The following is a 26289-nucleotide window of genomic DNA, read 5'->3' on the forward strand; positions in this document are numbered from 1 at the left end:
GGAGGAAAATAAGTCAGTGAAATGTAAATATCATCAGATGGAAAATATTGAGTACTGATGCATTTATCAGCACTATTATGTTAGGATACTATTAATATTATTCTCACCTGTAATTACTTTAATTAACAGCCAATAAATAATCAAATCCAATACACAATAGGAATAATACAATTAATCTGTGACTGATTCATCAGTTTTATTGTACATAGGGAAATTTCACATGTAGATTTTATTCACTTCTGTTCATATATGTTTGTTTTCCAAAAAAAAAAAAAAAAATCAACATTATCTAACACTTTATTCATTCTTCACACGTCATCACGGCATTGCGGGAAAACAATGATAAAGAGAGGAACTCAAAAAAATCAACAAAAAGTAGAAACATCACATTTTAAAAGACAAAGTCAGAATTGTTTCCATCTTTACTTCTACGCATAATTTCTGTTCTCTGGCCGGAATGTCTGCTTCAACTGAACCCTAGATAGTGTTTCTAAAGGTGTGAAATTAACAGACATGTAATCAGGATTTCACAACATGGTGTGTGAAGACCTGTGTGTTACTGTAAATAATAGGATAAATAAAGGAGATATTTAGAAGGTTGTCTAGCAGGTTTCTACCCATTGCTGTACTTCACACTACAATTCAGTGCTGCAAAACACACACACACACACACACACACATACAGTGCCCACTACAATTATTGACACCCTTCATGAAAATTAATAAAAATGTAGATGTTAAGAATAAAACATGCACTAAGTGATATTTTGAGTTCAAACATGTAGGAACTGTGTAGTTTTAAAATGCTTGATAAATAAATAAATAAATAAATAAATAAATAAATAAAGAAGGAAAGAAAGAAAGAAAGAAAGTTGTTTGCATTTATTTAAAAGTTGTGTGCAATTTTTAAAAATATAATTTGTGCTCACTTTATGAAGGGTGCCAATAATTCTGGAGGGCAACAAATAAGCACACACATGTGCGGGGACACACACACACACACACACATATACCACTAATGTCAGTTATATCATCATGTACTGCTGTGGAATTCGATATTTGATGTTTAATAGGGAAATATATGTTTATGACATGAGGCAGAGAGGGTGATCTGTGTGCTGACCATGGAACCATGGACAAACACAAGGAATTGTGCACAGAAAAAAAAAACAAAGTGCTTGCACACACACACACACACACACACACACATTCCCACACATACACATTTACACCAAAGGTACACATCTGGTATTTATCCTCATATTAAGTGCATTACAGTGATTTTGGCAGAAAGCCTAAAATACTGGAGTTAGAACACAGCACCGTCAAAATCCACACTGACACACACACACACACACACACACACACAAATTCAAATACAAATTCACATACAACAGTGTCTTTCAGCCTGACACACTTTCCAGTATCATATACAATAAACATCATTAAAAACCTACACTTCTTCAGGGGAACCCTTAAGGGCTTCAATGTAGAACCCTAGAACAGGCGGTACCAAGTAGAACCCAATTATCCAATGAACCCTTAAAGAACCCTTTTTCCTAACAGCATATTCATTTACTCATTGCAGTGTTCTCCTCTTACTTCCCATCCACTATGTTAAATTTGAGTTTGTTTCACAATAAAGTTGTCACTGTGTTCAGTATTTCACTTTCATATGAATTCTCTCTCGTATTTGCTTTACCAGGTTAACCATGGTTAACTCAAGTCCAGCCATGGAGAGCTGAAATCCATCAGAAATCCAGTCTAGTGATCCAGTTTTCCCTGCTCAAAGACACCTGATTTAACCGAATATAATTCCAGGTTTAGGCTGTAGTATTTAGCTGCAGTCCCCCAGGCTGATTATGTGAAGCCTGAGGCTGGACAGCAGAAACCTGAGCTTGGACGGACAAAGCCTTTGATTAGCCAGCCAATCTCAACCATCCTAGTGAGCACGAAGAAGTTTAATTAGCATGAAATAGACATCTTCACCAGTAGTTTCTGGACGTCAAGATCTACAAGTGGTTCCAAAAGTGTCATCCAGAGACCCCCAGGGGTCTGTGAAGCATATCCAGGGAGTCTGTGATTTTTTTTTTTAAAATTATTACAGTGGTGGAAATCCCACCCAACAATTATTAAATTTATGTTTATTCTGAGCTCATGGTTCCCTGTAAGTAGTAATTTGCTAGTTGTAATAACGTCATTTTTCGATGTGCGAAATGAAAAAAAACAAAAACAAAAAAAACATGGACACTTATACGAAAGCGTTTGTTTGCTCTTTCAGAGCACGTAAAGCTAATAAAAAGCTATTTTAACCGCACAGTTACAGGCCTAAGTAGCAATTGGTACTGTTCTAGTATAGTGAACTTCATACTTTCATGCACCATTATGAACTGAAATTGCAGCACAATAACAAGAGCAGGCAATAGCAAGTAGCATTAGCAATGAGCTAGCCAGCGAACGATATCAAGTAGCATTAGCAACAAGCTGGCTAGCTGGCTAATATTAGATAACTCTAATATTGGGAATTACCTTCTCAAAACAGTGATTAGTATGGTCAGTGTTATAGATTTACCCAATACTGTACTGCAATAAACTAATTTAAAAGTGGAAAAAGGGGGACTTTACACTGTTCACAGCATGAGTGGCCATGTTGATTTGATGTCACACCTTAAACAAGGAAGGACCTGGTAGTTGGAAAGACTACCCTAAGTTGATGAGTTGAAATTTCAAGTTGATTGGGCATTTTCAGTGGCTTTTACAGGATGTAGGTAGGAATTACAAGTTGCAACTTCACCTCAAATGCAGCATTATTATTGCGTTCTTAGCTGCTTTCACTGGTCACTTGAAATGATGGGTTTTATTCACGTCTCATTAATTCAAAAACACGTAGGCCTATAAATACTGTCAACTTGGCTGTGATTTGTGTTGTGTTGGTGGAAAATTCAGGAATAACAAGCTCTATGGCTCCAATACATAGCCAAAAAACATGGGCGCAAATCCAACTACACACACTGAAAAAGTGAATTTGGAATATAATTACGTTCTGAATTCACACAATTTACTTTCACTAACAAACTTTCACCTACATTTATTGTTAGCTACCTCACCAACACTTTAGTCAGCTGGTTACTTATCTAATATTAGCCAGCTCGCATTAACCAAAAGGCCAGTAAATCATTTGCATACTTTCTCCATTCTCCCACAACCACCTACAAGGAAATGGGCCTGATTTCAGGGGTCTGGTTAGAGACAAAAATGGGTTCCTTGATTTGTCCCTTTGAGGGAGTAAAGGGTAGAACTAGGAATTAAGAACTATCCAGAAACCCTCTTACTAAGAGAGTAGAAAGAAGGCCCAAGGGTAAACTGGAGAACTAAAATTGACTAGTGCATTAACCTGTATAGAGACTCAAAATTCCTATTGGTGTCCCTGTCCAGCTAAGCAAAAGCTTTGTCCAGCATGGGGCTTGCTATTGAGGGTCCAACTATCACTCTGTGTCTATGAGCAGGGAAATTGTGCTAGATTCCAACTCTCCGGGACTGGAAATGTGGACCACTCCCATTATGTGAGCTCCCTTTCACCCTCTCCTCCATAAAGATAACTATTTCTCCCAACTGGTTGTACATATTCTTCTGTTTTGTCCCAGTCTGAGACCCATCCAGCTCCGCCCCCACCTCCACTCCCATTTGGGCCAGCGGCGTTTGGCTGGTTAATGGCACCATACTGTCCGCCCGTTCTGTAAAGCTCTTCAGTCTCATTGGCCAGCTCATCTTCATCCAGGATGCCACATTTCTCCTCACTGGTGTTCTCAGCGTCGGCCCATGGCTGCTTCTCTCCCGATGCAAATATCCCTGAGAAAAGAGGAGTAAAGGAATTTGGAAATATAAATGAATTATAAAATTAAATACTAAAATAAATAAATACATTTAATTATAAAGGTGAATTTGTCAATAAATGTATCGATTGTTATATTTATATTTAAAAAGTTATATATATATTAAAAAATTTATATCCAGAGGCCAAGTCGTGTCAGATAGTGAGTTCTGTTGTGTGATTCGATGTCTCAGCGTGCATAGATTTTCCACTAGTTATTTATGTTTCATTATGTTTTGCCTTGTAATAAATTCTCATGTACTTTTTCAGTACTGTTCTAGTTAATCATTTGTTCACCATTGTTATATGTAATAAAGAAAAGTCATTCTATAAATGAGCTCCAAATTATTCTTTGCCTAGCCGATTATATGACATTAATTTAAAGGTTGCTGTTTCCTTTCCTGACAGCTTTTCAGAATATAAAGTAATTATTCAGGCCTATCCTCACCTTACTCCTACACTTAGCTGTACTTTTTGTACAGCTGGAACATTTTTGCACATATTCTGGGACAGTTCTCAGAATTTTTCCATTTTCTAAATATTATATGAATTGTCAGATTATAGCGTGTCCTTTATCCTCACTGTCTGCTGCATTCACTCCATGTGCAATTATTTGAGACTTACTTTTAATAAAGCAGCAAATTTAGAAAGTAACACACTTCATACAACAACAAAAATACATGGTTCGACATCAGTGCTGCCTAAGACGATTTATAAAGTCTTTTTTTTTAACTTTCTTTTATTTCTTTTTCTTTCAGCTCTCCCTATCCTACCAGCTGGCGAGGATGAAGGCTGTGATTCCTCGGAGACACGTGAAACCAGCCAACAGCGACTTCTCAAATGACTGCTCATGCTGCATCACAGGGCAGCAATAACACACTCGGAGGAAAGCACTATCTGCCCTCTTCCACATACATGAGCTCACAGAAACCCATGATTGGCTTTCTAGCGTCATTGTGATTGACAGTTACATTTCATCCCATGACAAATTTTGCTTGGCTCCTGGCCATGGATGGCTGTCACATCGTTGGGATTTAAGCTTGCTATCTCCAGACGATAGGGCAAACAATTCTCTGCTGTGCCACTCACGACTTTTTTTTATTTTATTTTTTTTTTTTACATTTTTGAAATATGTAGTTTGTATGTTTTTTTATTATTTCATAATTAATTTTGAGGGGTGTTCAGATTTGTCTCTATTAAAAAGACATTATGCTTTAACATTAATTACAAAAAAGAGGCATACCATAAAAGATTACACCCCCATAATGCACTAATGATGCGATGAGGAAGACATACTGCCACTCTTCACGTGTCTGTGAAAAAAACATACAGTAATACAGATATTATAATATTTATGCAGTTGTACAGTATATGTTGATCATATCAATGCGAAATTGATGGTAGCTATGACAGACAGTGGCATATTTACGATGACTGTGCAATTTTTATGAACTTATTCTGTAGATTAAACTTCTATGAACCTGTATATAAGTATATACTGTAAGAACCTTATAATATTTCCAAATGCTTCACAAAACCAGGCAACAGAGCATGAATGCAGGGATGTAAGTATGTGTGTGTGTGTGTGTAACAAGAGTATTTTATTATTAGCATATACCTTATGTTTGGTCATGGCTCCCACTATAAGAGGGCACACCATGCCCGATAAGGTGCCCACTCCATTAGAAATACCCATCAGGATGCTGGCATAACGTGGTGCTATGTCCAAATGATTCACATTAAAGCCTGCCAGAGAAAGAGAGACAGAGAGGGAGAGAAAGATTTTTCTTCTGTTATCCTTATTGTTTATTATGTGCTGGGCTTGTGTGCTATGCGTAATATATCCTTTATGTAACACTTTCTAACCTGAGATAGCAAACCCACTGAAGCCAACAGCCAGTACGAGGAATGATATGGCCATTCCTTTAGAGTGAGAGAACCCCACCACCAACAGCAGCGTGGCCTCCATTCCGAATCCTGCAAAACACACTGCATCATCATGCTGGACCACACCAATATCACATTATGACAAGTTATAAGTAAAGAATAAAATAATCATCAAAGTGGTGGCATGATGCAGCCTAATGCAAAGCTACAGTTACAGTTTTACCTCTGACTGCAAAAAAGCACTAACACTGGAATCTCCTTCCACAAAGGCTAACAAATACATATCTACAATGACACATTTTTAAAATCTGTTTATGTAGAGCATCTGCTGTACAAGTCCCAAAGAATGTGTTACTATAGGAACGATAATGTATTAGAATGAACGCATTAATATAAACCTGTGATTTGCTTTGCAGCCAGAAACGTCAGAGCTGCTGTTATAGAAAATGAATCAACAGAAATGAGATTTCTCAGAAATGAGAATCCAACAGCACTATATATGGTATAAGCATTAATTAGCCAATTCCATTTAAAAGCATGATGATCTCCATGGTCATAGTATCTCAGGCCATATTGCTTTTATTTTGCATCAGAATGAAAGCGAATGATATGAAATAAAAATGGGTTTTGGAAAGTGTCTTGTATGTATGTTTGTTGTTTGTATTATAGCCAATTTATCACCATTGCACAGCCATCCCACCAGCAAACAATTGTATTTAGAGCACTGCTGCTTCTCAAGAAGTAGATCCTGTGATCTTGGGGTAGCCATTTACAGCTAAATAGTGGCTGAGGTCACAATAACAAGAAAAAAAAAAACATGATACATTCATTACATTCATTACACTTCTGCAACTGTAAAGTCAAAGAGTACTAGGTGTGTTAAAAAGATGTTCAGTAAGAGTATTCTTAAGTATAATTAATTACTTGAGGGTTCTAAGTGCTCAATTTATAATACTTCTTGTAAATCCAAGTGACTATAAATTGCTGAATACTGTGAGTACGAGAGTAGAGAGTGTTTTTTTTTTATAGGTTATGGCCACAGTGTACATGTTCACTGCTCTATGAAATTATGCCTCATTGATTCTAATCCCAGCTGCTAAACCAGATTAAAACTTCAGACACACACACACTCTCTCTCTCACACACAGACATAAACACACATACTATCTAGATCACTCTCTCTCTCTCGTTCTCTCTGACTTTGTCTATCGTTCTCTCTCTCACCTCCGCAGTTCATGAGCTTGCGGACATTAGTGGTGCTCATTATGTTGTGGGATCTCAGGTAGTCGGCCAGCTGCCCCCCCAGCGGCACTATGATAGTCATCACCAGGTGAGGGAGGGCAGATACCAACCCCACCTGAGAAGACAGAGAAGATTAGCACAATTTTACATTATTTTTACATTCTGTTTCACTAAATCTGTCTGTGGCCGTTTAAAAATCCTAGATATCTAAATGTCTCCTCACAGAAAACTGAGATTGAAACCCAAACATGCCTATGACTCAGAAGTTCTCCATTTCAGCTACAATCTGAGAAAATGTGCACACATGTTGAGGAGGCGGTTATGTACAAATGCACGCTTAACACTGCCTACACATTTGGTATTTTGTTGTATTTTGCTATTTTGTTCTGTGTAGGCGTGTGGATGCAAGTTTGTGTTTCACCTTGCTGATCTCGAAACCAAAAACCTCCTCGAAGTATGCAGGCTGGCTGATGAGGAGCAGGTAGAAGGTCCAGCTTCTGCAGAAGTTGGCCACGATGATGGCATATACTGGCATGGAGGTGAAGAAATGACGCCAAGGTGTTTTGAATTTCTGCAGTGAGCACAAAAGCCGAAGTCACTCACTCTCCCTGACACACATACTGCATGGTACAAGCAAATAAATGCAGCCAAATAAAAGAGGAAAGTTGGGAGGGAGATGAGTTGATGCAGGGCTTAAAGTGGGAAAAAAATATGTGTTGGTGCTGCCATTTTAGGCATGCTAGTGTAGGCTTAGGTGTTTGGCAAACCAGTACGTGATTTTGAAGCCCCGCAGTGAATAAGTATGAAGCTGCTGAGGTGAAATGGTGGTAATTGTTTAATGAGGTGTGGCCACAAATTAATATACTGAGGCCATGAGTTAGGTTTCTCAAGATCTCTTTTGTGGTCACAAAATACTTAACTTGTGGCAACTTGTATTTTAAAATGAATGAGAAATCAATCCAGCGTAGATGACTGTGGCCACAGAATGGAGATGACTGATAAAATTACACTTCAATCACATATAGACATACTGGAGTCACTAGTGTTGCGACATGGATACACTGTAAGGGAATTTTTAAAGACGCACACCTGAAGGGGGTTGACCAACCCTGCTGTCTCTCCAATGGCATCCTCGATGTATTTCCTCTCCTCTGGAGTGATTGTAGGATGAACAGCTGGACTCTCATAGGACACCAAGATCCAGAAGAGATACCACAGTATCCCGACGCTACCTGAGAGAGAAATAGGACAAATGAAGAGAAAGAGAAGAGCAGGAAATAAGAAGAAACAGGAAACTGTGATTGATATTCATTAAAGACAAACGCAACATCAGCTAACCTTTTAATTCCCAGAAACCATCAGTGGGTCCAGACTACAGTAGCTGGTTAACTTACCTAGCGAATCAGTAGACTGTAAACATTACATTAGTTCACTGAAGCACATATCTGTGTTATATTATGTAGCTATATGTATATCTCCGTATAGCTTAATTAAGTATAAAGGTTTGCCTAGGATATGTGTAGTTAGTGAGAGAGGCAGGATCAAAAAAAATTCTGCATTTGTATGTGTGTATGTTTGTGTGTGCGTGTGTGTGTGTGGTTATTACTTACCATACACATAAAAAACAGACGACCATCCACTATACTGTACTAACACACCAGCCAGGGGCATCGCCACTACAGCCCCTGCATAAGACCCTGATTCAGATACAAAATAAAGCTTTTAATTGCATATAACCACAATGTCAATAATATACAAGCCTATATGCAATATAAATCACAAGACTAGTAATGGAAAAATTAAGACTTAATTATAGGTTGTTAAAAAAAATGTCTGTTTCCAAGCACACATAAATGTTTGGGCTAATTTCAATTCTACAGTATTGGAAAGAGTGAGTGAAGGATTCAAAAAACTGTAATGTAATTAGAGGCAAATTACTCGATTTTTATTACATGTCTGAAAGTGATCATCTATGTGCTGCCACTCTCACCACAGAATGCTGTCGTGGCCAATCGGCTTCTCTCAAGAGGCGGAGCCCATTTGGCCCAGATCCCATGGCATGCAGGATATGACACACCCTGTGGGAAGAGCGAAAAGAAGAACCGACGCAAGCTGAAATTTAAACTCAACATGAAACAGAGTAAAACAGGTTCACTGTTTTTGTTAAATCATGAATTCAATTCAATTCAATTTTATTTACATAGTACTTTTAACAATGGGCATTGTCTTGAAGCAGCTTTACAGAAATCTGGATATAGATTTAGATTTATCTCTAATGAGCAAGCCAGCGGCAACGGTGGCAAGAAAAATCTCCCTGAGACAACATGAGGAAGAAACCTTGAGAGGAACCAGACTCTAAAGGGAACCCATCTTCATCTGGGTGATCATTCAAATCATTACTCTTGTACAGCTGTATACTATATGTTGAAAAGATCTTCAGTATAAGCATTAGGGTCTTTGTTGATTTCAATAGAGTTTTAGATTTAAGTCTATAATATCCAGGTGAAGTTATCCACTGTATAATGAGACTTGAGCATAGTTTTTAGCAAGTGCAATCATTAGACTGTCCAAGTGAGAACATCCATCATCTTTAGGGTATCCATAGCAACCTCACGGCAAACTATAGGATATCCATGTAGGGCCATCCTCAGCAGAAGTGATTACTGAGTGTGAGGGGAGGGGAGATGAAACATGACAAGTTATTATTATTATTTTTTATTTATTTATTTTTTTAATACCACAGTGATGTTGATTTCTCAATTCTGACTGGTGCAAGGCAAAGTCACAGGTTTATAGTAATGCTTTCGTTCTGATACATTATCGTTTCTATAGTAACAGCCTACACAGGGCCTACACGGTGAATGCTTTACATAATCTAAGACTAATAATAAACAGGTTAAGAATGTGTTATTTAATGAAGAATAACATACAATCTTTGCTATGGTGAATTAAGGAGTCTCCAGTGTCAAGTTTTCCGACACTGGAAAGTCTTCAGGACAGAGGACTTTGCTCTCTGCAGTTTCTCGATAACATAATAACTTTAAACATAACTATAAACTGCTATAAAAAAGCTCAATGTGTTAATAAACAATTATTTGCTGGCAAATTGCTGTGGTATAATTGATATAAAAACACTTTGGGACATGCTGTTATAGGAAAATAATCAACTTCAGGGTGGTAACAGTATCTCCGCTTCGAGTCAGTTAGCATCACACCACCCTGTTGTTGATTATTTTCCTATAATAGCATGCCTCCAAGTGTTTTATTCCTTACATATTATATAACATTATTTTTTCTGCCCATATGTACGTGGTGTGGGCAAAAAGCAGAATGCAGTAGAGAAAATCAAGAATGTTCTCTTTTAAGTGTTTGATACTAACATATTGTGCACAATTTCGGAACACATTATTGAGGAAACACATTACAACAGCATAAAAAAGGTCAGGTTAGATTTCAGGTTATCTTTAAAGTATTTTGAGTAGTGCTCAATATGTAACATCGTATACAAGGAAAAAACCCTTGTATTCTATTATTTTATTAACAAATAAGGTATAATTTGTGTTTGTAGCTTTGGAATGGAATGAGTTTAAAGTCTAGATTTCTGAGCTGGACTTTACTAATGCACTGAGAAACAAACCCAGATGGTGTACCTCCACAAGACCCTGGCATATCCTGACCATGATGACACATCCATAGTGGATCCGCGCTGCAGCCGGAATCAGCATGTTCAGAGTGGACGTGGCCACGATCGCAAAGCCAAACACTCTGCAAAAATAAGAAACGTGCGTACCTCAGAACACGTGCACATGCGGCAATGCCTGAAAATGAAAAATACATCCCCTGTTTCTAAGCAGTGAGTTTAAAAAAAAGTGCCACTGGGGAAAATCACCTGTTGGCAGCAAATTTCTGACAGATGAATCCTCCGGGAATCTGCGTAACGATGTAACCCCAGAAAAATGAACCGTGGATCATCCCCACTGTCTCTGGGTCCCATGTGAACTGAGCAGCCTAGAGAGAGATAGACAGAGAGAGAGACAGACAGCGAGAGAGACAGACAGAGAGAGAGACAGACAGAGATAAAGAGACAGAGAATGAGACAGACAGACAGTGAGAGAGAGAGACAGAGAGAGAGAGACAGACAGACAGCGAGAGAGAGAGACAGAGAGAGAGAGACAGACAGACAGTGAGAGAGAGAGACAGAGAGAGAGAGACAGACAGACAGTGAGAGAGAGAGACAGAGAGAGAGAGACAGACGGAGAAACAGAGAGATAGACAGAGAGAGACAGACAGCGAGAGAGACAGACAGAGAGAAAGAGACAGAGACAGTGAGAGAGACAGACAGACAGCGAAACAGAGAGAGAGACAGAGAGAGACAGACAGACAGACAGAGGGAGACAGAGAGAGAGAGGGAGAGAGAGAGAGAGAGAGATTGAGAGAGGGAGAGACAGAGAAATGTGTTGTTAAATAATGTTTCATTCAGGCACTAGGATGTCAATCCTTACATGCAACATGAAATATTTTATACAAACAAAATAGGATTTCACTAAATTCAGGCTGGATTAATGATTTTATTCCCTTGCAGAAGAGTCATGTGACCTTCACATGTGATATTTTTCATGTTTTATGTAATATTTCAACACTTGGCATATTATGTTTCACACATTTTTCATTTAGGACTCACATGTAGTGCATGTGTTTTTAATTTCGTGATGTTTTCCCATGATTCATTTCCTTTCAGATGTAATTTCTTCACATGATTCATTTATTACCATGTGATATTTTCCTCATGATACATTTATTTAAATACGTGATTCCCCCCTCCAGATGATTCATTTATTGTCAGGTGTGATTATTACAAAAGTGTTTATTACATTATACATTATTACATATTATTATTTATCAAACAATGATTACAACATTATTACAAAGGATACATTTATTTCATTCATTTATTAAAAATGTCATTTATTTTCACGATTCATTTTCACATGTGATTTTCCCCCTTGTGATTAATTATTTTCAATCTGATTTTTAAAAATGATTAATTTATTTTCACATCTTATTTTTTCCATTTCTACATGTCAAATTGATATATCACATGTGCAATTTTGAAATGCACCGTAACTTTTTTTTTTTTTTTTTTTTACACATGGTCATATATAACTTATGACCAGATGTGAAATTGTTATGGAGATTCAGATCCATTCAAATGCATGTGGTGCAAAGGTTCTCCCAGCTCATATGGTGTAATATTGCTTTGAAATCCAATCATGCATTGGGATGTTGTATTATATAACTGCACTGTAAGCTGTTATACACTAAAATGTCATTCCAAAACTTGTTTCAAGGTCAGAGGCATGACTCAAAGGCTCATTCAGAAGAAATATTCCAGAAATCCATGCAATAAAAGTAATAATTGTAGATGCATTTAACACAGGACATTTATATGTGGTTTTAAGGACATACGTATATCTATGTACCTTGTATCTATGTATCTATGTACATGTACCTAGGAGGGATGTAACAATACACTCCGGTCATTCGATTTGAAATATTCAGAATATTTTGAACAAAATTTGACTGAAAAGACAATGTGCATTTTTGTCTGTATAAAACTAAAATCAAACATTCCTATGAACAGAGGTTTAAGAATGTAAACAAAATGTACTACAAGTTCACCATATCTTAAAAATAAATAAATAAATTTATAAATACTCCCAAAATTTGATTGAATAAACAAAGGCTCTGACTTGGGGAAAATGATCGATTGAAACATAACAAGCTCCATAGCAATGCCTGAGGCATCATTTTAACTGGAAATAAAGCTCCAAAGTCGGCTAAAATGTCGGGTACCACAACCTATTTCTCAGGCACCCTAGTTCACAGCGGTGTGGGGCTGTTATCATTAGAAAGCTACTGAAGAGCACTTTTTAACTGTTATAACATGGTTATGGTTATGTAACCATATAACCTATAATGTTTATCTGTTGCTTTGGTCCAGAGCTATCGGATGTCTATATATTTTAAACCTGTGGGTTGCACAGATTGGGACCTCTGGTGTTCAAATAGTATAACTGCATTAAATATATCTGATTCCCAAAATGTGAATCACACGTTCCCACCATGCACACTGCCAAATTTTTGGATCACGATGCATCGTTTTACAATACATTGTTAAACCCCTAGTACATAGTGGTAGAGGTGGTTAAAGTTCAATATAGTACACAAAATTTCTAGTGAAACAGAAGGTTTCGAACAAAATTCTTTGTTAGCTGTGCAAGCAGATTTCTTGGAGTTCATGCTTGTGTCTAGTTAGCCTATTCAAGCCATGCTGATATTTTACAACACCTGTTGCTATGTGGGGAAAACATGAAATAGTAGCTTTTGGGCACAAGTGTTCTGTGTTGTTATGTGTATGGGGTCCAGGCCAACTTCTCCACTTGTTCTCCCATGACGGAAAGGCTAGGCTGGGGAACCAAGAACCAACAGTACTTTGTCTTCTTGACCCCAAAGAAGATCTCACCACAGTAAACACCGGACTACAAACCTGATTTTGGTGTAAATACGCAAGCAGTAAAGCAATGTTTCCCAAACCTTGTTTATTGACTCATCTTCTTTAAAAAGCAACAGCAGCAGTACACGTAGTTTATCACTTTTAACCAGTGCCTGAGGCACTGCCAGTCCTGAGTGCTCAACACTGCAGTAAACAGAAGTGTGCTCTGTGGTTCGGCTTGAGTCTCAGTGGTGCCATGTGCTGTCCATGGCTGGGCTCCCATTCACCATGCACCACAGGACTGGAAACATTCTCTCAAAGAGACACACACTGAAGCAGCCATGCATAGAGACGTAATGCAACACTACACCTCTGAGTGCTGTATGCCTGGTGGCTCATAAACTTATTATGTAAGTATGCTAGTTTGCAAGAATATACAGTATGTTTGCTAGAATGCTAGCACATAAGTATGCAAATTTAATAGTTTACTACTAAGTAAGTATACAAATATGTATGCATTTAACTATGTGAGTAGTTTGGTAATTGCTTTAGGTATGTATTTAAACATTCCAGTATGCAAGTATGCTAAGATGCTAGTGCATAAGCATGAAAGTATGAATGTATACTAGTGTGCTATTATGCTAGCATGTAACTATGCTAATATGCACCTATTCAAGTAGTATGTAAGTATGCTAGCATGTAATATTTAGGTATATAAGAAGCTTGCCAAGTCTCTTTAGGTATTTAAGTGTGGTAGCATGCATGTATTCAAGTATGCAAGTATGAAGTATGAATTTAAGTCAATATGTAGTTCTCTTTAGGTATATAAGTATGCAAGAATGCAAGTATGTTAGTATGCTGGTATGTAAGTATGAAAGTATGATATTATGCAATTATATAAGTTTGCTAGAATGCTAGCAAGTAATTATGCAAGAATAGTAGTATACTAGTAAGTAAGAATCTAAGTATGGAAGTGTGTAAGTACTTAACTATGTAAGCTGTTTAATAAACGCTTTAGGTATGTATGAAATGTGTATGTAAGTATGCAAGCATAGTAGCATGTATGAATTTATGCATGTAAGTAGCTTAGTGACTTTGTTTATCCTAGTATTTAAGTATGTAAATATGCTACTTTGCTTATTTACATACATTTACATCTTTGCTACTATGTAACTATTCAGTATGCTACTATGTAAGCATGTATATGTGCAAGTATGTAAGTATGCAAATATATAAGTATGCAAGTATGCTAGTTTGCTAGTATGCTAGGCTAAGTATGCAAGTATTTCCAATCCTTTCTAAGCTAATGATACACAATCGTGTTTATCATTTGGGCCTGATTCAGCAGCACAGCTATGCAAACTAGAAAACTGTGTCAGCTGTGTCAGCTGTGTTACAAGTTCCCTGAATTCTGATGAAACAGAAGTATTGCTAAGTCAGCCCACACTAAGTCTGTCCACAACAAGTGGTGTTGATTTCACCCTAGAGCTTAATAAGTATTCGGTGAAACCAGAAGCTATTGTTAAGGACACTGGTGTAACCCTTTATGCTGGTTTAGTATCTGATTCCTATAAGGATGCTCACCATTATGACGGGTTTCTTTCCGTAATAAACGGTGTGGTCATTGACCATGCTGACGATGGCCACGCCGAGATTGCAGCGGATGCCGAAGGAGATGCAAAAACCGAGACCTGAGAGAATGGCGATAATGTAGCGGCGTGGCAACCCGAAGCATGTGCAGTCCACGATGGGCAGCTCCTTCTCCTCCACCATCTCCGGCCTTCCCTCTGCTGAGAGCTCGATAGTCTCGCCATTCTCTTGACGCTTCTCGAGGATCCTGGAGGTAGAATGAGAACTGTATATTACTTTTTTACACCACAGTTTTACAACTAAAGAGTGATGACAGATTTGTAAAAGTTTGTTCAACTTTATTTTGTTCTTCTTTGTACACATGCTGATGATATGTTGACAAAAGCCAATCACTGCAAAGCTGATCTACATTTAGAAACGCCCAAAAAACTCCATAAAAGGCAGAGTTCACAGAGCTGAAAACAACAAAATGACAACTAAATGCAGAAACAACGCTCTCTGAGCTTGACATGCGGAAAATCTTCCACTGCATCAGCTACTACAGACAGACACTAACAACTACCACTGACTAACTTACTTATAGGGTGCCATTACTATGGATATGTTTTGGATTTCTTTCTTTCAAGTCATTAATATGAAATGACTGAGTTTAACACAATTTTCATTAATGTGTGCAATTGAAATAAATAAGCTATTTAATATATATATATATATATATATATATATATATATATATATATATATATATATATGTGTGTGTGTGTGTGTGTGTGTGTGTGTGTGCAATTGAAATAAATAAGCTATTTAAAATAAATAAATAAATATATATATATATATATATATATATATATATATATATATATATATATATATATAATATATATAAGCTATTTTATATAAATAAGCTGCAATACAATTTCTATCTAAAATTGTAGTAACTCATGCCAGAATAAATTTGTATCCAGCTTTGGACTTTGTACTGGGGAACAACAACAGTACACCTGTATAGTACCTTTTCCGCAATTTGTCATGTACCATTAAAATTTCTTAAAAGCCATATCAGGATATAAACATTTGGACATCATTCTTCATCTACAAGCTTGAAACTGTAGGCTGAAGTTCAGATATGAGTATGGCCAGTGCTACAGTTTCGGACTGGAGCTTTAAAAGTAAAGAACGTGGATTAATATATGCTTATAAGATCAATATACGTTTCTTCAAACATACATCACACCAGTGTTCTGCTATTTCAATAACTGTGTGTTAGTAAGCGCCATAATTAAACCCTCACACCACATTAGCCAGGCGTTAACACACCTGCAGGTGAGAGAGAGGAGGAGAACATAAAGGGGGCGTCTCAGTGGATATCAGAACATGGGCGTTAAGCAGAGGCCTGAAGAGAGACCATCTGGGTACTGCAACCTGCCCTACTACACACACACACACACACACACACAGCCAATGCACGGGTAATTTAGGTATACAGAAGATGACTGTGAAAGTATTTCTGAGTTACATGGCACAAAGTCATTACATTTTGCAGTCATGATATGGCACCATATAAAGATACTTAGACAAATGTACACATTATTCATCCCTTACTCTCACTCGCAGTCTCTCTGCCACTCTTTCTGTCTCCCTACCTCTCTCGCTCTGACATAATCATAACAACACACACAGTCATGGAGACATCTGTGTGTATGTGTGTGTCTATTTCCAACAGATTTACATCACCAATTGCACACAGTTGCATATATTTGTGCTTTGTAACAGTAAGAGGAAGAAAACACATCCTTGTTGATCATGTGTTTAAGTGAAGGATATAAGGCTTAAAACCTCTCTCGCCCACCACTTCAGCCCACTTCCCCCATCTCGGCAGCAGATAATCTGTAACTCAGATTAGGATTATTGAAATTCCTCACTTCCGGAAATGAGTGGAAGGATCACCGAGATCCTGATCCTGTTTTTGTCGTTAAAAAAATTATTTACTTGCTTTACCACTGAGTGAATGAATCATGGAAGAAAGTGTTAATTAAGACTAAACCTAGCTAAAGACAGATTGTTAAAGAAACACAGCACATATGCCCTGCTAATAGGAATGGCCGCTAGCTGCAATTAGTACTAATAGCTAAACAACATATTGTGTGTGTGTGTGTATATATATGTGGTGTGTGTCGTATTTGAGGTCGTATTTGAGCCTGTGCATCTGTGTGACTGGATATCTAAATGTTACTCTATGTTTATACTAGAGATTTTATTTCCTTTAATGCAGAAAATGGCACACAGCTTCATCTAGAGCTTCACTGATATTCTCTGGAAAAATAAATTAATGAAATTAGTTAGTTTCACTCACTAGCTTTTTTCTCTAGGCTTCTCTGGTTTGAAGAGTGTTTAAGTGTGTAATTTCGATAAAAGTTATGTGTTAAGGATAGGTGAGTGAATTTTACACAAGCTTTACCCAAGATTAGCCCCGCCCACTTCTACAGTAAAGGTGATAAATTAAGGCGTAGTACATGTAAACATTTTAAAGTCATCAGTTATTTATACATTAGAAGCTCTTAAAGGAACTAATCATGCATTTATAATATGTATACTTTATTTATGCATAAACACCGGTGTCTGTTTCTGGTATTGTCTGGATAACAAAGCACTTCTGTAAGACTTTAAATGCACGGCTCTAATGTTAAGACAGTAGAAAGCATTAGATAGAAGTATCACACACACACACACACACACACACACACACATACACACACACTCTCTCTCTCTCTCTCTCTCTCTCTCTCTCTGTGATATTCCAATGCCAGCATTCTAGCCTGGAGCCAATACATACATTGCTACTGATATTGACATACTGCTACATATTACCAAAAGGTTCTCTCTCTCTCTCTCTCTCTCTCTCTCTCACACACACACACACACACACTGTAGTTTTCTTCTCCTGCTTTATCTTAATCTCAGTAAGAGGATGAGGCCTGAGCGGTGAAATTACATAATCCCAAAATATTCTCTCTCTTTCTCTGACCAATCCATCCATCCATTCTATCCATCCTATCCATCCATCCATCCATCCATCCATTTTATTATTATACTGTAGTCTACAGACGACCTCCTCCTTTTGCCTGTGATTGGAACATTGTGGTCATTTGTGACGATATTCAAAAAGGTGACAGATTAAACCAGTGCAAATCCACAAATCCCCCCCCAGTCTCTCTCTCTCTCTCTCTCTCTCTCTATGCTTAGAACTCTATGTATTTTTTAAACTCCCACCCCTGCCTCCAGTGAACAGATTGTGTCTCAGTGGGACTGTGTCACCCAGGGAGAATCTCTCCCATCCTAAGACACACACACACACACACACACACACACACACACACACACACACATACACACCCACACAAACAAACAACATGACCTTCATAAGCATCAGATAAGTACGGTACCCAACATGCAAAATCTCCAAATAAGAATTCATCATGTGCCCATAAATATTCTGGTTAAATGACATACAGTAGAAATTCCAGGTACCAAACTGCAACAAAAAAAAATCTGGAAAAAAGTAAAAAGCAAAAGTAAACTAAAGTAACTCCTTCGCAATATGTCAACCACAGTCTCTTTAGAGGTGCTAAAAACAATAAATAAATAAATAGTAATAATAATGTGGAAGTATTCAAAGTAGTTTGTAGTCAAAGCAGATGAGACCAATGTGAGAGATGGAGAGACACTATGTGTGGGTGTGTTTGTGTATGTGATGGAGGGATGAGTTAAAAAGAGACAGAGACAGTGGATAAATGCAGGTGTGAGGGTTTACGGTTGCTGAATCTGAGAGTGTGCAGGACTGAGGGACTGGGAGGCTGTAACAGTAGGAGCAGGAGTGCCTTTAAATGATTAATCAGCTGCTGACTATTCTACTGTTCATAATACAGCTTCATCCTGAACACACACACATATACACACACACACACACACACACACACACACTCTCTCTCTCTCTCTCTCTCTCTCAGCACTTTCTTCCTTCAGCTACACCCATACACGCACTTTCTGTGTCTCACATATACATGCACGACACCATAAAAACAACAACAACAAAAAAAGCAAAAAAATATCTTAAAGTAAAATTATTTCAAATAAAGCAAATGGAGCTAATAATCCTTATTCTAAAATTATATAAATCTAAAATATAACAAGTCCTGCATCTTCAGTAACCACTTTATCCTGGTCAGGGTCATGAAGCCTAGCCCAGGAAGTCAGGACAAGAGGTAGGCACCATGCACACACACACACACACACACACACACATAGCCAATCCACTTTTCAGAGATGGGAGAACACCAGAGAACCCAGAGGAATTCCACACAGAGACAGGAAGGACATACATACAAACTCCACACAGACAATAATTCAAGCTCAGTTGGAACCGGGAACGTGAAGCTGTGAGGCGGCGACGCTACCTGCTGCACCACCATGCCGCCTGAATACATTGTCTTAATTGCATATCGTCCCTGTTTGCCAGGTGCCATGCCTAACATATCAATAATATACTGAATATTAGTACAGTTTTTACTAATTTATACAAATAAGGTTTATGGTCTTATATCTGTTGTCATTTGTTAGATTTTTGAAGAGTAGTGCCATTCAGATGTATAGAAACAACCATAACAATCAGCACCTCAGCATGGGTCAGATTATACAGCAAAGCAAGACGCAGTGCATGCATTTGTGTGTGTGTGTGTGTGTGTTACACAGTATGTAATCACAGCTCCAAATCTGTAAACATGCAGAAGCATGTGTGTTCCTTTACACACTTTGATTTATCAGTGCTACACTGCAAACATCCACACACTGGAGCGACTCCAGTGGAATGAATTCCTGTTGTCACGTCCCCTCCTCTTCAAACTCCTTTTGTGTCACCGGCCACGGGACACCCTGACGTCATCACCACCACAGATTGTCTCTGTACGATAGAGCACTTACTTGCCAAGGTATGGTAGTGCTGTGCATTTAGGGACTCGCCAGAGAACGATCTATTTAGCACAGCAGATTTCTAGCTAGAAACACTACAAAATACAACGGTCACGCTTTATTTGTACAGGTGAAGCATGAAGTGTATTTGTTTGCAGACAGATGAGTACAACCATACGGTTTGAAAGAGTGCCAATTAAATAAGCCCCACCCCTTTTTAAAAATAAGGTTACAGTCCTTGACTCACGTCTAAAACTTTTTTGGGAAAATACACCAGTAACAGAAATTTACTTTTGTTTAAACTCAGACATTGTTTGGTTACATTTTTCATAAAATTCTTTAGTTTATTAATAGCTTATAAATTCAGTTTGGGATACATACAGCCATTTTAATTTACAATTTAAAAAGCAGTTGGAAAGTATTTTGTTTGCTATCTGCTATTAGCCTAATGACCTAAAAGCCAAAACACACTTTTTAGTGTTTACATTTCTCCCCAATTCTCCACTTTTTTAGACAACTCTAAAAATAATATTTATTGAATTTTTTTCTTATCCTAACCCAAAAAGCAATATTCAAAGAACCTGAATACTAAATAACCTAGGAAAAAAACAGCAATAAAACCGGTAGAAATACCACAGCAGTAAACACACACACACACACACACACAGCTTCACAAGAAGCTGAAAAACATGGTCTACTCTACAGCTTGCACATTCACAACAATTGGAATGAAACTTTTTAAATGGAGTGTAGTCAAGGTTAAGAGTGGGATTATGGGAGTTTATACCTTTTCGTACAACTCCATTCTTTAAAATCCAACCACATTGCACTCACTTATTTGAATTGTACACTAATTGTTTTTTTTTAAATTGTTTTCTTATTTATTTATTTTTTTAATTGCATTAAAATTGGGTTGCACAGCATGTAGGAAGCCAAAAGGGTCAAATTCAGGGTCCACATGACACCAAATAAAAGCAAGTTGATCAGTTTGGCCGGGAGACCAAATCATGTCCAAATCATGTCCAAATCATGTCCAATCAACTGAATTTGCCACAGGTGGACTCCAATCAAAGTGCAGAAACATCTCAAAGATGATCCAGAGAAATGGAATGCACCTGAGCTAAATTTCTAGAGTCATAACAAAGGGTCTGAATACTTATGTCAGTGTGATATTTCAGTTATTTCTTCGTAATAAATTTACAAAGTTATCACAAACCTGTTTTGCTTTGCCATTACGGGGTATGGAGTGTAGACTGATGTGAAAAAAAATTAAAGCATTTTAGTATAACGCTGCAACGTAATAAAATGTGAAAACAATGAAGGGGTCTGAATACTTTCTGAATGCACTGTAAATATGTAACAGTCTGGGAAAACCTGGTGGATATTGCTGCGTCTGAATTCTAGCAAACAGCCAAAATTGTAGCCATATTTTGAGCAAGTTGTTGGTTAATTTCTTCAGCAAAATTGACATAACTGAAATACATTCAGTTTGTAAACTGTATAAACAGTAGCTGTCAAATTATCCACAAAGCACATTGTTGCTTGTGCTGTAAAGATAGTGATGAACAAAACTGTACTGGTGAATGTTAATAAAAATAAATAAATTTAGCCAACAGAATAAAACCCAATGAATACTTCAGCACTAATGGAAGATGGGACATCGATCCGTCCTGCACAGGATGATGATGAGGCTCCTGTTTGTCAAATGCCGTGACTGAATTTTCCCTCAGGAGATGAGACTAGAAGGTCTGATACGGATGATGCTTATGATCAACATGATTATTCATTTTCTTGAGTAATCACAAATGTGAAAATCACAAGTCTAGATCAAACTCTAGTGAAATGACATTTTTATCACTGTAATCAAACTGAAATGATATTTTTCCCAGAGAGAACACTCTAGAGTAAAAAAATTCACTTAAGATAGATTTAAAGGGCTTCCAAGTGTGTTACGTGTGCTACAGTGAAAACAGGTCCGTCTAATCCCAGGTCTTGCAGGATTACAGAGTTGGCAAGTGTGATGTGTGTGTGTGGAACACAGAGCATGTGCGCTACAGTGAGAGGAAGTGACGGTGATGTGATGGCGAGGATGAGGGATTTGCGTGTCCAACATCTGGACTCGTGTGTATTAATGGTGAGCTATTTTTGGATGGGATTTAAATATGTAGTTGCTATCAGAAATCTCGCTACAGGGCAACGGAAAAAAAATTTAAGTTATACCTTAATGTTTCATAGTTTGTATGTCTCCTCACGACATATACAATTTGCAGCATTAAGAATTTATTTAATTAATCACAAGTTAAATTATTCTACAGACAGAAACAAAGTTCGGGGGAATAATTTCCTGTTAATAATATTTAATAACAATAAATAATAATATTTCTGACTTGTTGCAACCTAAACATTTAACTTGCAGAAAGTTTTTGTAAGTTCTTGTAAGTTTTTATCAAACACATTAATGTAGCACTTTTTAGGACAGTAAAAGTCATGTAATATTGAATCATATGACTTCCTGGATGCGATATTCCAGATGCTGGTAGAGCAGGATTATGAGACTACATAGAACACCATTATAGGAAACACAATTCATAATTAATGTAAACAATTTTGCACGCTACATTACATGCCTTTTCAAAAATAGTCATATTCCATCCCATAATGTTAGCAAACTCACTATCCACATTATTATTTGACCTGTATCTAAGGACAAATCTAAGGACAATCATGTAACTGAGGCAACTATAAACTGAACACATATAAATGAATCCATGAAATGATTAAATCACTGATATCCAAAGAACAAAACTAAAATTCATACAAATTCTTGCAAACATTAGGGAGAATTAGGTTCAAAATTAGATTTAAAATGCCTAACACCTTGGGTATTTTAGTTGTATTCTCTGGATTAGCCTACACAAAAAGTAATTTATACATACATTTACAATTTAATTGTATAAACATGCACCAAAATTGCATACTAATGAAGCATTCTAAGTAGTTTTATTGTATACGTTTCGAGCACCAGAATTATTTTGTTCTTTCCTTTATACAGGCAAATATTTGGTGATGTTAACATTTTTGCCTTGAAGGTGGGTTAAAAGTTATCATGCTTCGTAACTTCTTTCACTTTGTTTTCTAAATGGTTAGTCAGTATACGAACAAATTTAGATTTTAACAGTAAAACCAGCAATGCAGTACTGTGTCTTTAGTAAACTGACAACTGTGCTATATAAATCTAACTGTAGTAGCAGCTCCAACACCTTTACAATCAAGTTCAGAGGTGCTTTATCAATAGTGTCCAAAGTATCAACAACAGGCACTAATGCTATTAACTCTTACAACAGGCTGAGCAGAATGTGGAGAGAGACAGACACTTGGGTGACACCAGTTCAAGCGTGGGCTTAATCGTATCCACCTGGACAATCCTGGAGGATTACGTAACAACAGTTCTGTCTGAAACTCCATTGATCACGCAATAAAGCTTTTACCCAACATTCACCTACACACACATACATGGATGGGTGGATGGATGGATGGATGGATGGATGGATGGATGGGTGGAAGGATGGCTGGATGGATGGGTGGCTAGATGGATGGGTGGATGGATGGGTGGAAGGATGGATGGCTAGATGGATGGGTGGATGGAGACTGGAGTTAAATGGCTATTTAGGATGCGGACGATTACTGGTAGCAACAAAGTGGGAACACTACAGATCAAATAATGTGTTATTATAATGATGTTTTGACCCTGATGCCATTTAAATGTGAATAAAACCATGTTTTCCATGTATTTGTTTCTTCATTAAGGACCACAATTAACTACAATTTAGCTAACTGCTGGCTAGACCTTAAGTTTTCAATATTTCTAATTTGTCAGGTTGGCATCAAAATGAAAACAAATTATGTTCTGATTCCTTTCTGGAAAAGATACACCATACAGTAAAGCCTTAAAATTATGCAGATACAAGTCAAGAGCTTCAGTTAGTGTTCAACATCAGAATGGGGGAAAATCTCAGGGATGATCTCAGTGACTTTGACCATGGCAAGGTTTTTGGTGCCAGATCAGGCAGGGTTGAGTATTTCAGAACTGCCGATCTTCTGGGATTTCCACACACATGATTCTGTAGAGTTTGCATTGAATGGTGCGATAAACAAAAAACATCCAGTGAGCAGCAGTTCTGAGGATGGAAATGCCATGTTGATGAGAGTGTTCAAAGGAGAACAGTCAGACTGGTTTGAGCTGACACGAAGACTACAGTTACTCACATAACCACTCTTTACAATCATGGTGAGCAGAAAAGCATCTCAGAATACACAACATGTTCAACGTTGAGGCGGATGAGCTACAACACCCCAAGACAACATTGGGTTCCACTCCTGTCAGTCAAGAACAGGAATCTGAGACTATAGTGGGCAGCGAAACTTGACAGTTCAGGATTGGAAAAGCATTGCCTGGTCTTTTTAACACGCTTCAACTGTCCAGTTTCAAAGTCTATGCCCAGTGTAGCCTCAGATTCCTACATGAATGGGCAGGTGTTCTTACTAAAGTGGCTGGAGAGTGTATACACAGTAATAAAACTATTATAGCATACTATAATTATAAACATTATAAAACACACACTTAGAAAAAAGTTCTTAGTCTTTACTGGGAACTCCTTCTCATAGGGAAGCACTGCTGTACGGTTCTACATAGAACCTTTTAGGATTCACCAGAGGAATATTTAACGGAATATTTACTAAAGGGATTTAAGCTATCATGAATTTTCCTAGTTACATTTACACTGGTTACAATTGTAATTTCTGACCATGTAGTACACAGTTATAGAAGGGATTGATTTATAATCGCACTATCTGGTGTCACCTAGATCAGGATGGATTCATTTTTCTGTCTGGTTCCTTACAGGGTTTCCTCCTCATATTGTTTCAGGGAGTTTTCCATGCCACCGTCACCTCTGTCTTTCTCATTATGGATAAATTCATAGGGATAAATTCTTAAATTTAAAATTTATATCCTGAATTTATACATTTCTGTAAAGCTGCTTTGTGACAATGTCTGTAGACAAATAAAATTGAATTGAATTGAAATTCATATTCCTATTCATATTCAATTTCCATCAAATTACATCAGATCTGTCTGGTACAATCCCTCCCCCAGTTTAACTCCTCGATAGATAGATAGATAGATAGATAGATAGATAGATAGATAGATAGATAGATAGATAGAAATAGGCACTGACTACTTAAAATAATTTTAGTCGAATTAACAGAGCAGTCAGTTTACTTGGCTACTGTAACTGTTACAGTTAATAGCCTCACAGTCTGGACTATTTACTGTACAAGTGAATGTAGGTGTCTCATGATGACCATGATATACAGCAGATCACTGTTCACAGTAAAATCTATAGTGTTGAATGAACTCAGTGTTGCTATGGCTCAGTAGATGAATTATTATTATTAGTGTTATATGCCCTATGTGTGTGAAAAAAAGGGAAAAAAGTGTGCAGAGCCAAAGTGCTGAAGTTCTCCACGCTATTTAACCTGATATACAGAGTTGATCACTAACCTGTGTATCTTTCCCAGGGTTTTTGCTGCCACAGCCTTAAAGCGCTCCGGGCGGATCTCCATGCTCGCGACTCCCGGTGTCCCGACTCGCCTCGCGCGCGCACACTCCCGTTCTTCAAGTGCGCCTCTCCCTCTCTCTCTCACTCTCTCTCTCTCTCTCTCTCTCTGTGTGCATGGTCCTGAAATGGGCTGAGCTTTATTCACAGGAAATGACACTTTTTAAATTCAGTCACTCTCTTCATATAGGTATAAATTGACTTTTACACTCTTTGTGCTTGTGCGCGCGCGACTGTGAATTATTATGCGAACGGATTCAATCTGGCCTTTTTTGTGTAAACTGATTAATTAAACGACACTGGCTCTGTCCAGAGATTCGGAACAATTCGACTCACTTTGTATGAAATGACTCGTATAAAAATCAGACATAATCCAGGCACACTGAGGTTCATATGAATTTCATAAATAAATAAACAAACAAATAAATAAATAAATAAATCTCTTTCTCTCTGTCTCTGTCTCTCTCTCTCTCTCTCTCTCTCTCTCTCTCTCTCTATATATATATATATATATATATATATATATATATATATATATTTATTTATTTTTTAAAATTCATATGTTCATATATAGCCTATGAACATTCAATTCAAATATATATACATATGAATTCCATAAATAA

General features: G+C 37.4%; 1 protein-coding gene across 1 annotated transcript; it reads right to left on the reverse strand.

Moving 5' to 3' along the window:
- Positions 1-177: 177 nt before the first annotated feature.
- On the reverse strand, positions 178-25760 carry slc17a7a (solute carrier family 17 member 7a). Its single transcript, XM_026917020.3, has 13 exons — positions 25612-25760; positions 15078-15330; positions 10890-11008; positions 10651-10765; positions 8991-9078; positions 8611-8697; positions 8090-8232; positions 7422-7571; positions 6983-7115; positions 5738-5848; positions 5490-5617; positions 5115-5184; positions 178-3849 (listed from the first exon to the last, which is right to left on the reverse strand). The coding sequence occupies exons 1-13, from the start codon at positions 25671-25673 to the stop codon at positions 3560-3562; spliced, it is 1749 nt and encodes a 582-aa protein (XP_026772821.1). The 5' UTR covers positions 25674-25760; the 3' UTR covers positions 178-3559.
- Between the last annotated feature and the right edge of the window lie 529 nt (positions 25761-26289).

The sequence above is a fragment of the Pangasianodon hypophthalmus genome, chromosome 13, assembly GCF_027358585.1.
Source record: "Pangasianodon hypophthalmus isolate fPanHyp1 chromosome 13, fPanHyp1.pri, whole genome shotgun sequence".
NCBI lineage: Eukaryota > Metazoa > Chordata > Actinopteri > Siluriformes > Pangasiidae > Pangasianodon > Pangasianodon hypophthalmus.

Bases quoted from the DNA above. Each gene is read 5' to 3' on its own strand.
- slc17a7a (XM_026917020.3), bottom strand. From the start codon at position 25,673: ATGGAGATCCGCCCGGAGCGCTTTAAGGCTGTGGCAGCAAAAACCCTG. The intron at 8,698-8,990 runs GTGAGAGTGGCA...TATCTGAATCAG, and splicing joins GGCCACGACAGCATTCTGTG to GGTCTTATGCAGGGGCTGTA. The intron at 7,572-8,089 runs GTGTGCGTCTTT...TGCTCACTGCAG, and splicing joins GGTTGGTCAACCCCCTTCAG to AAATTCAAAACACCTTGGCG.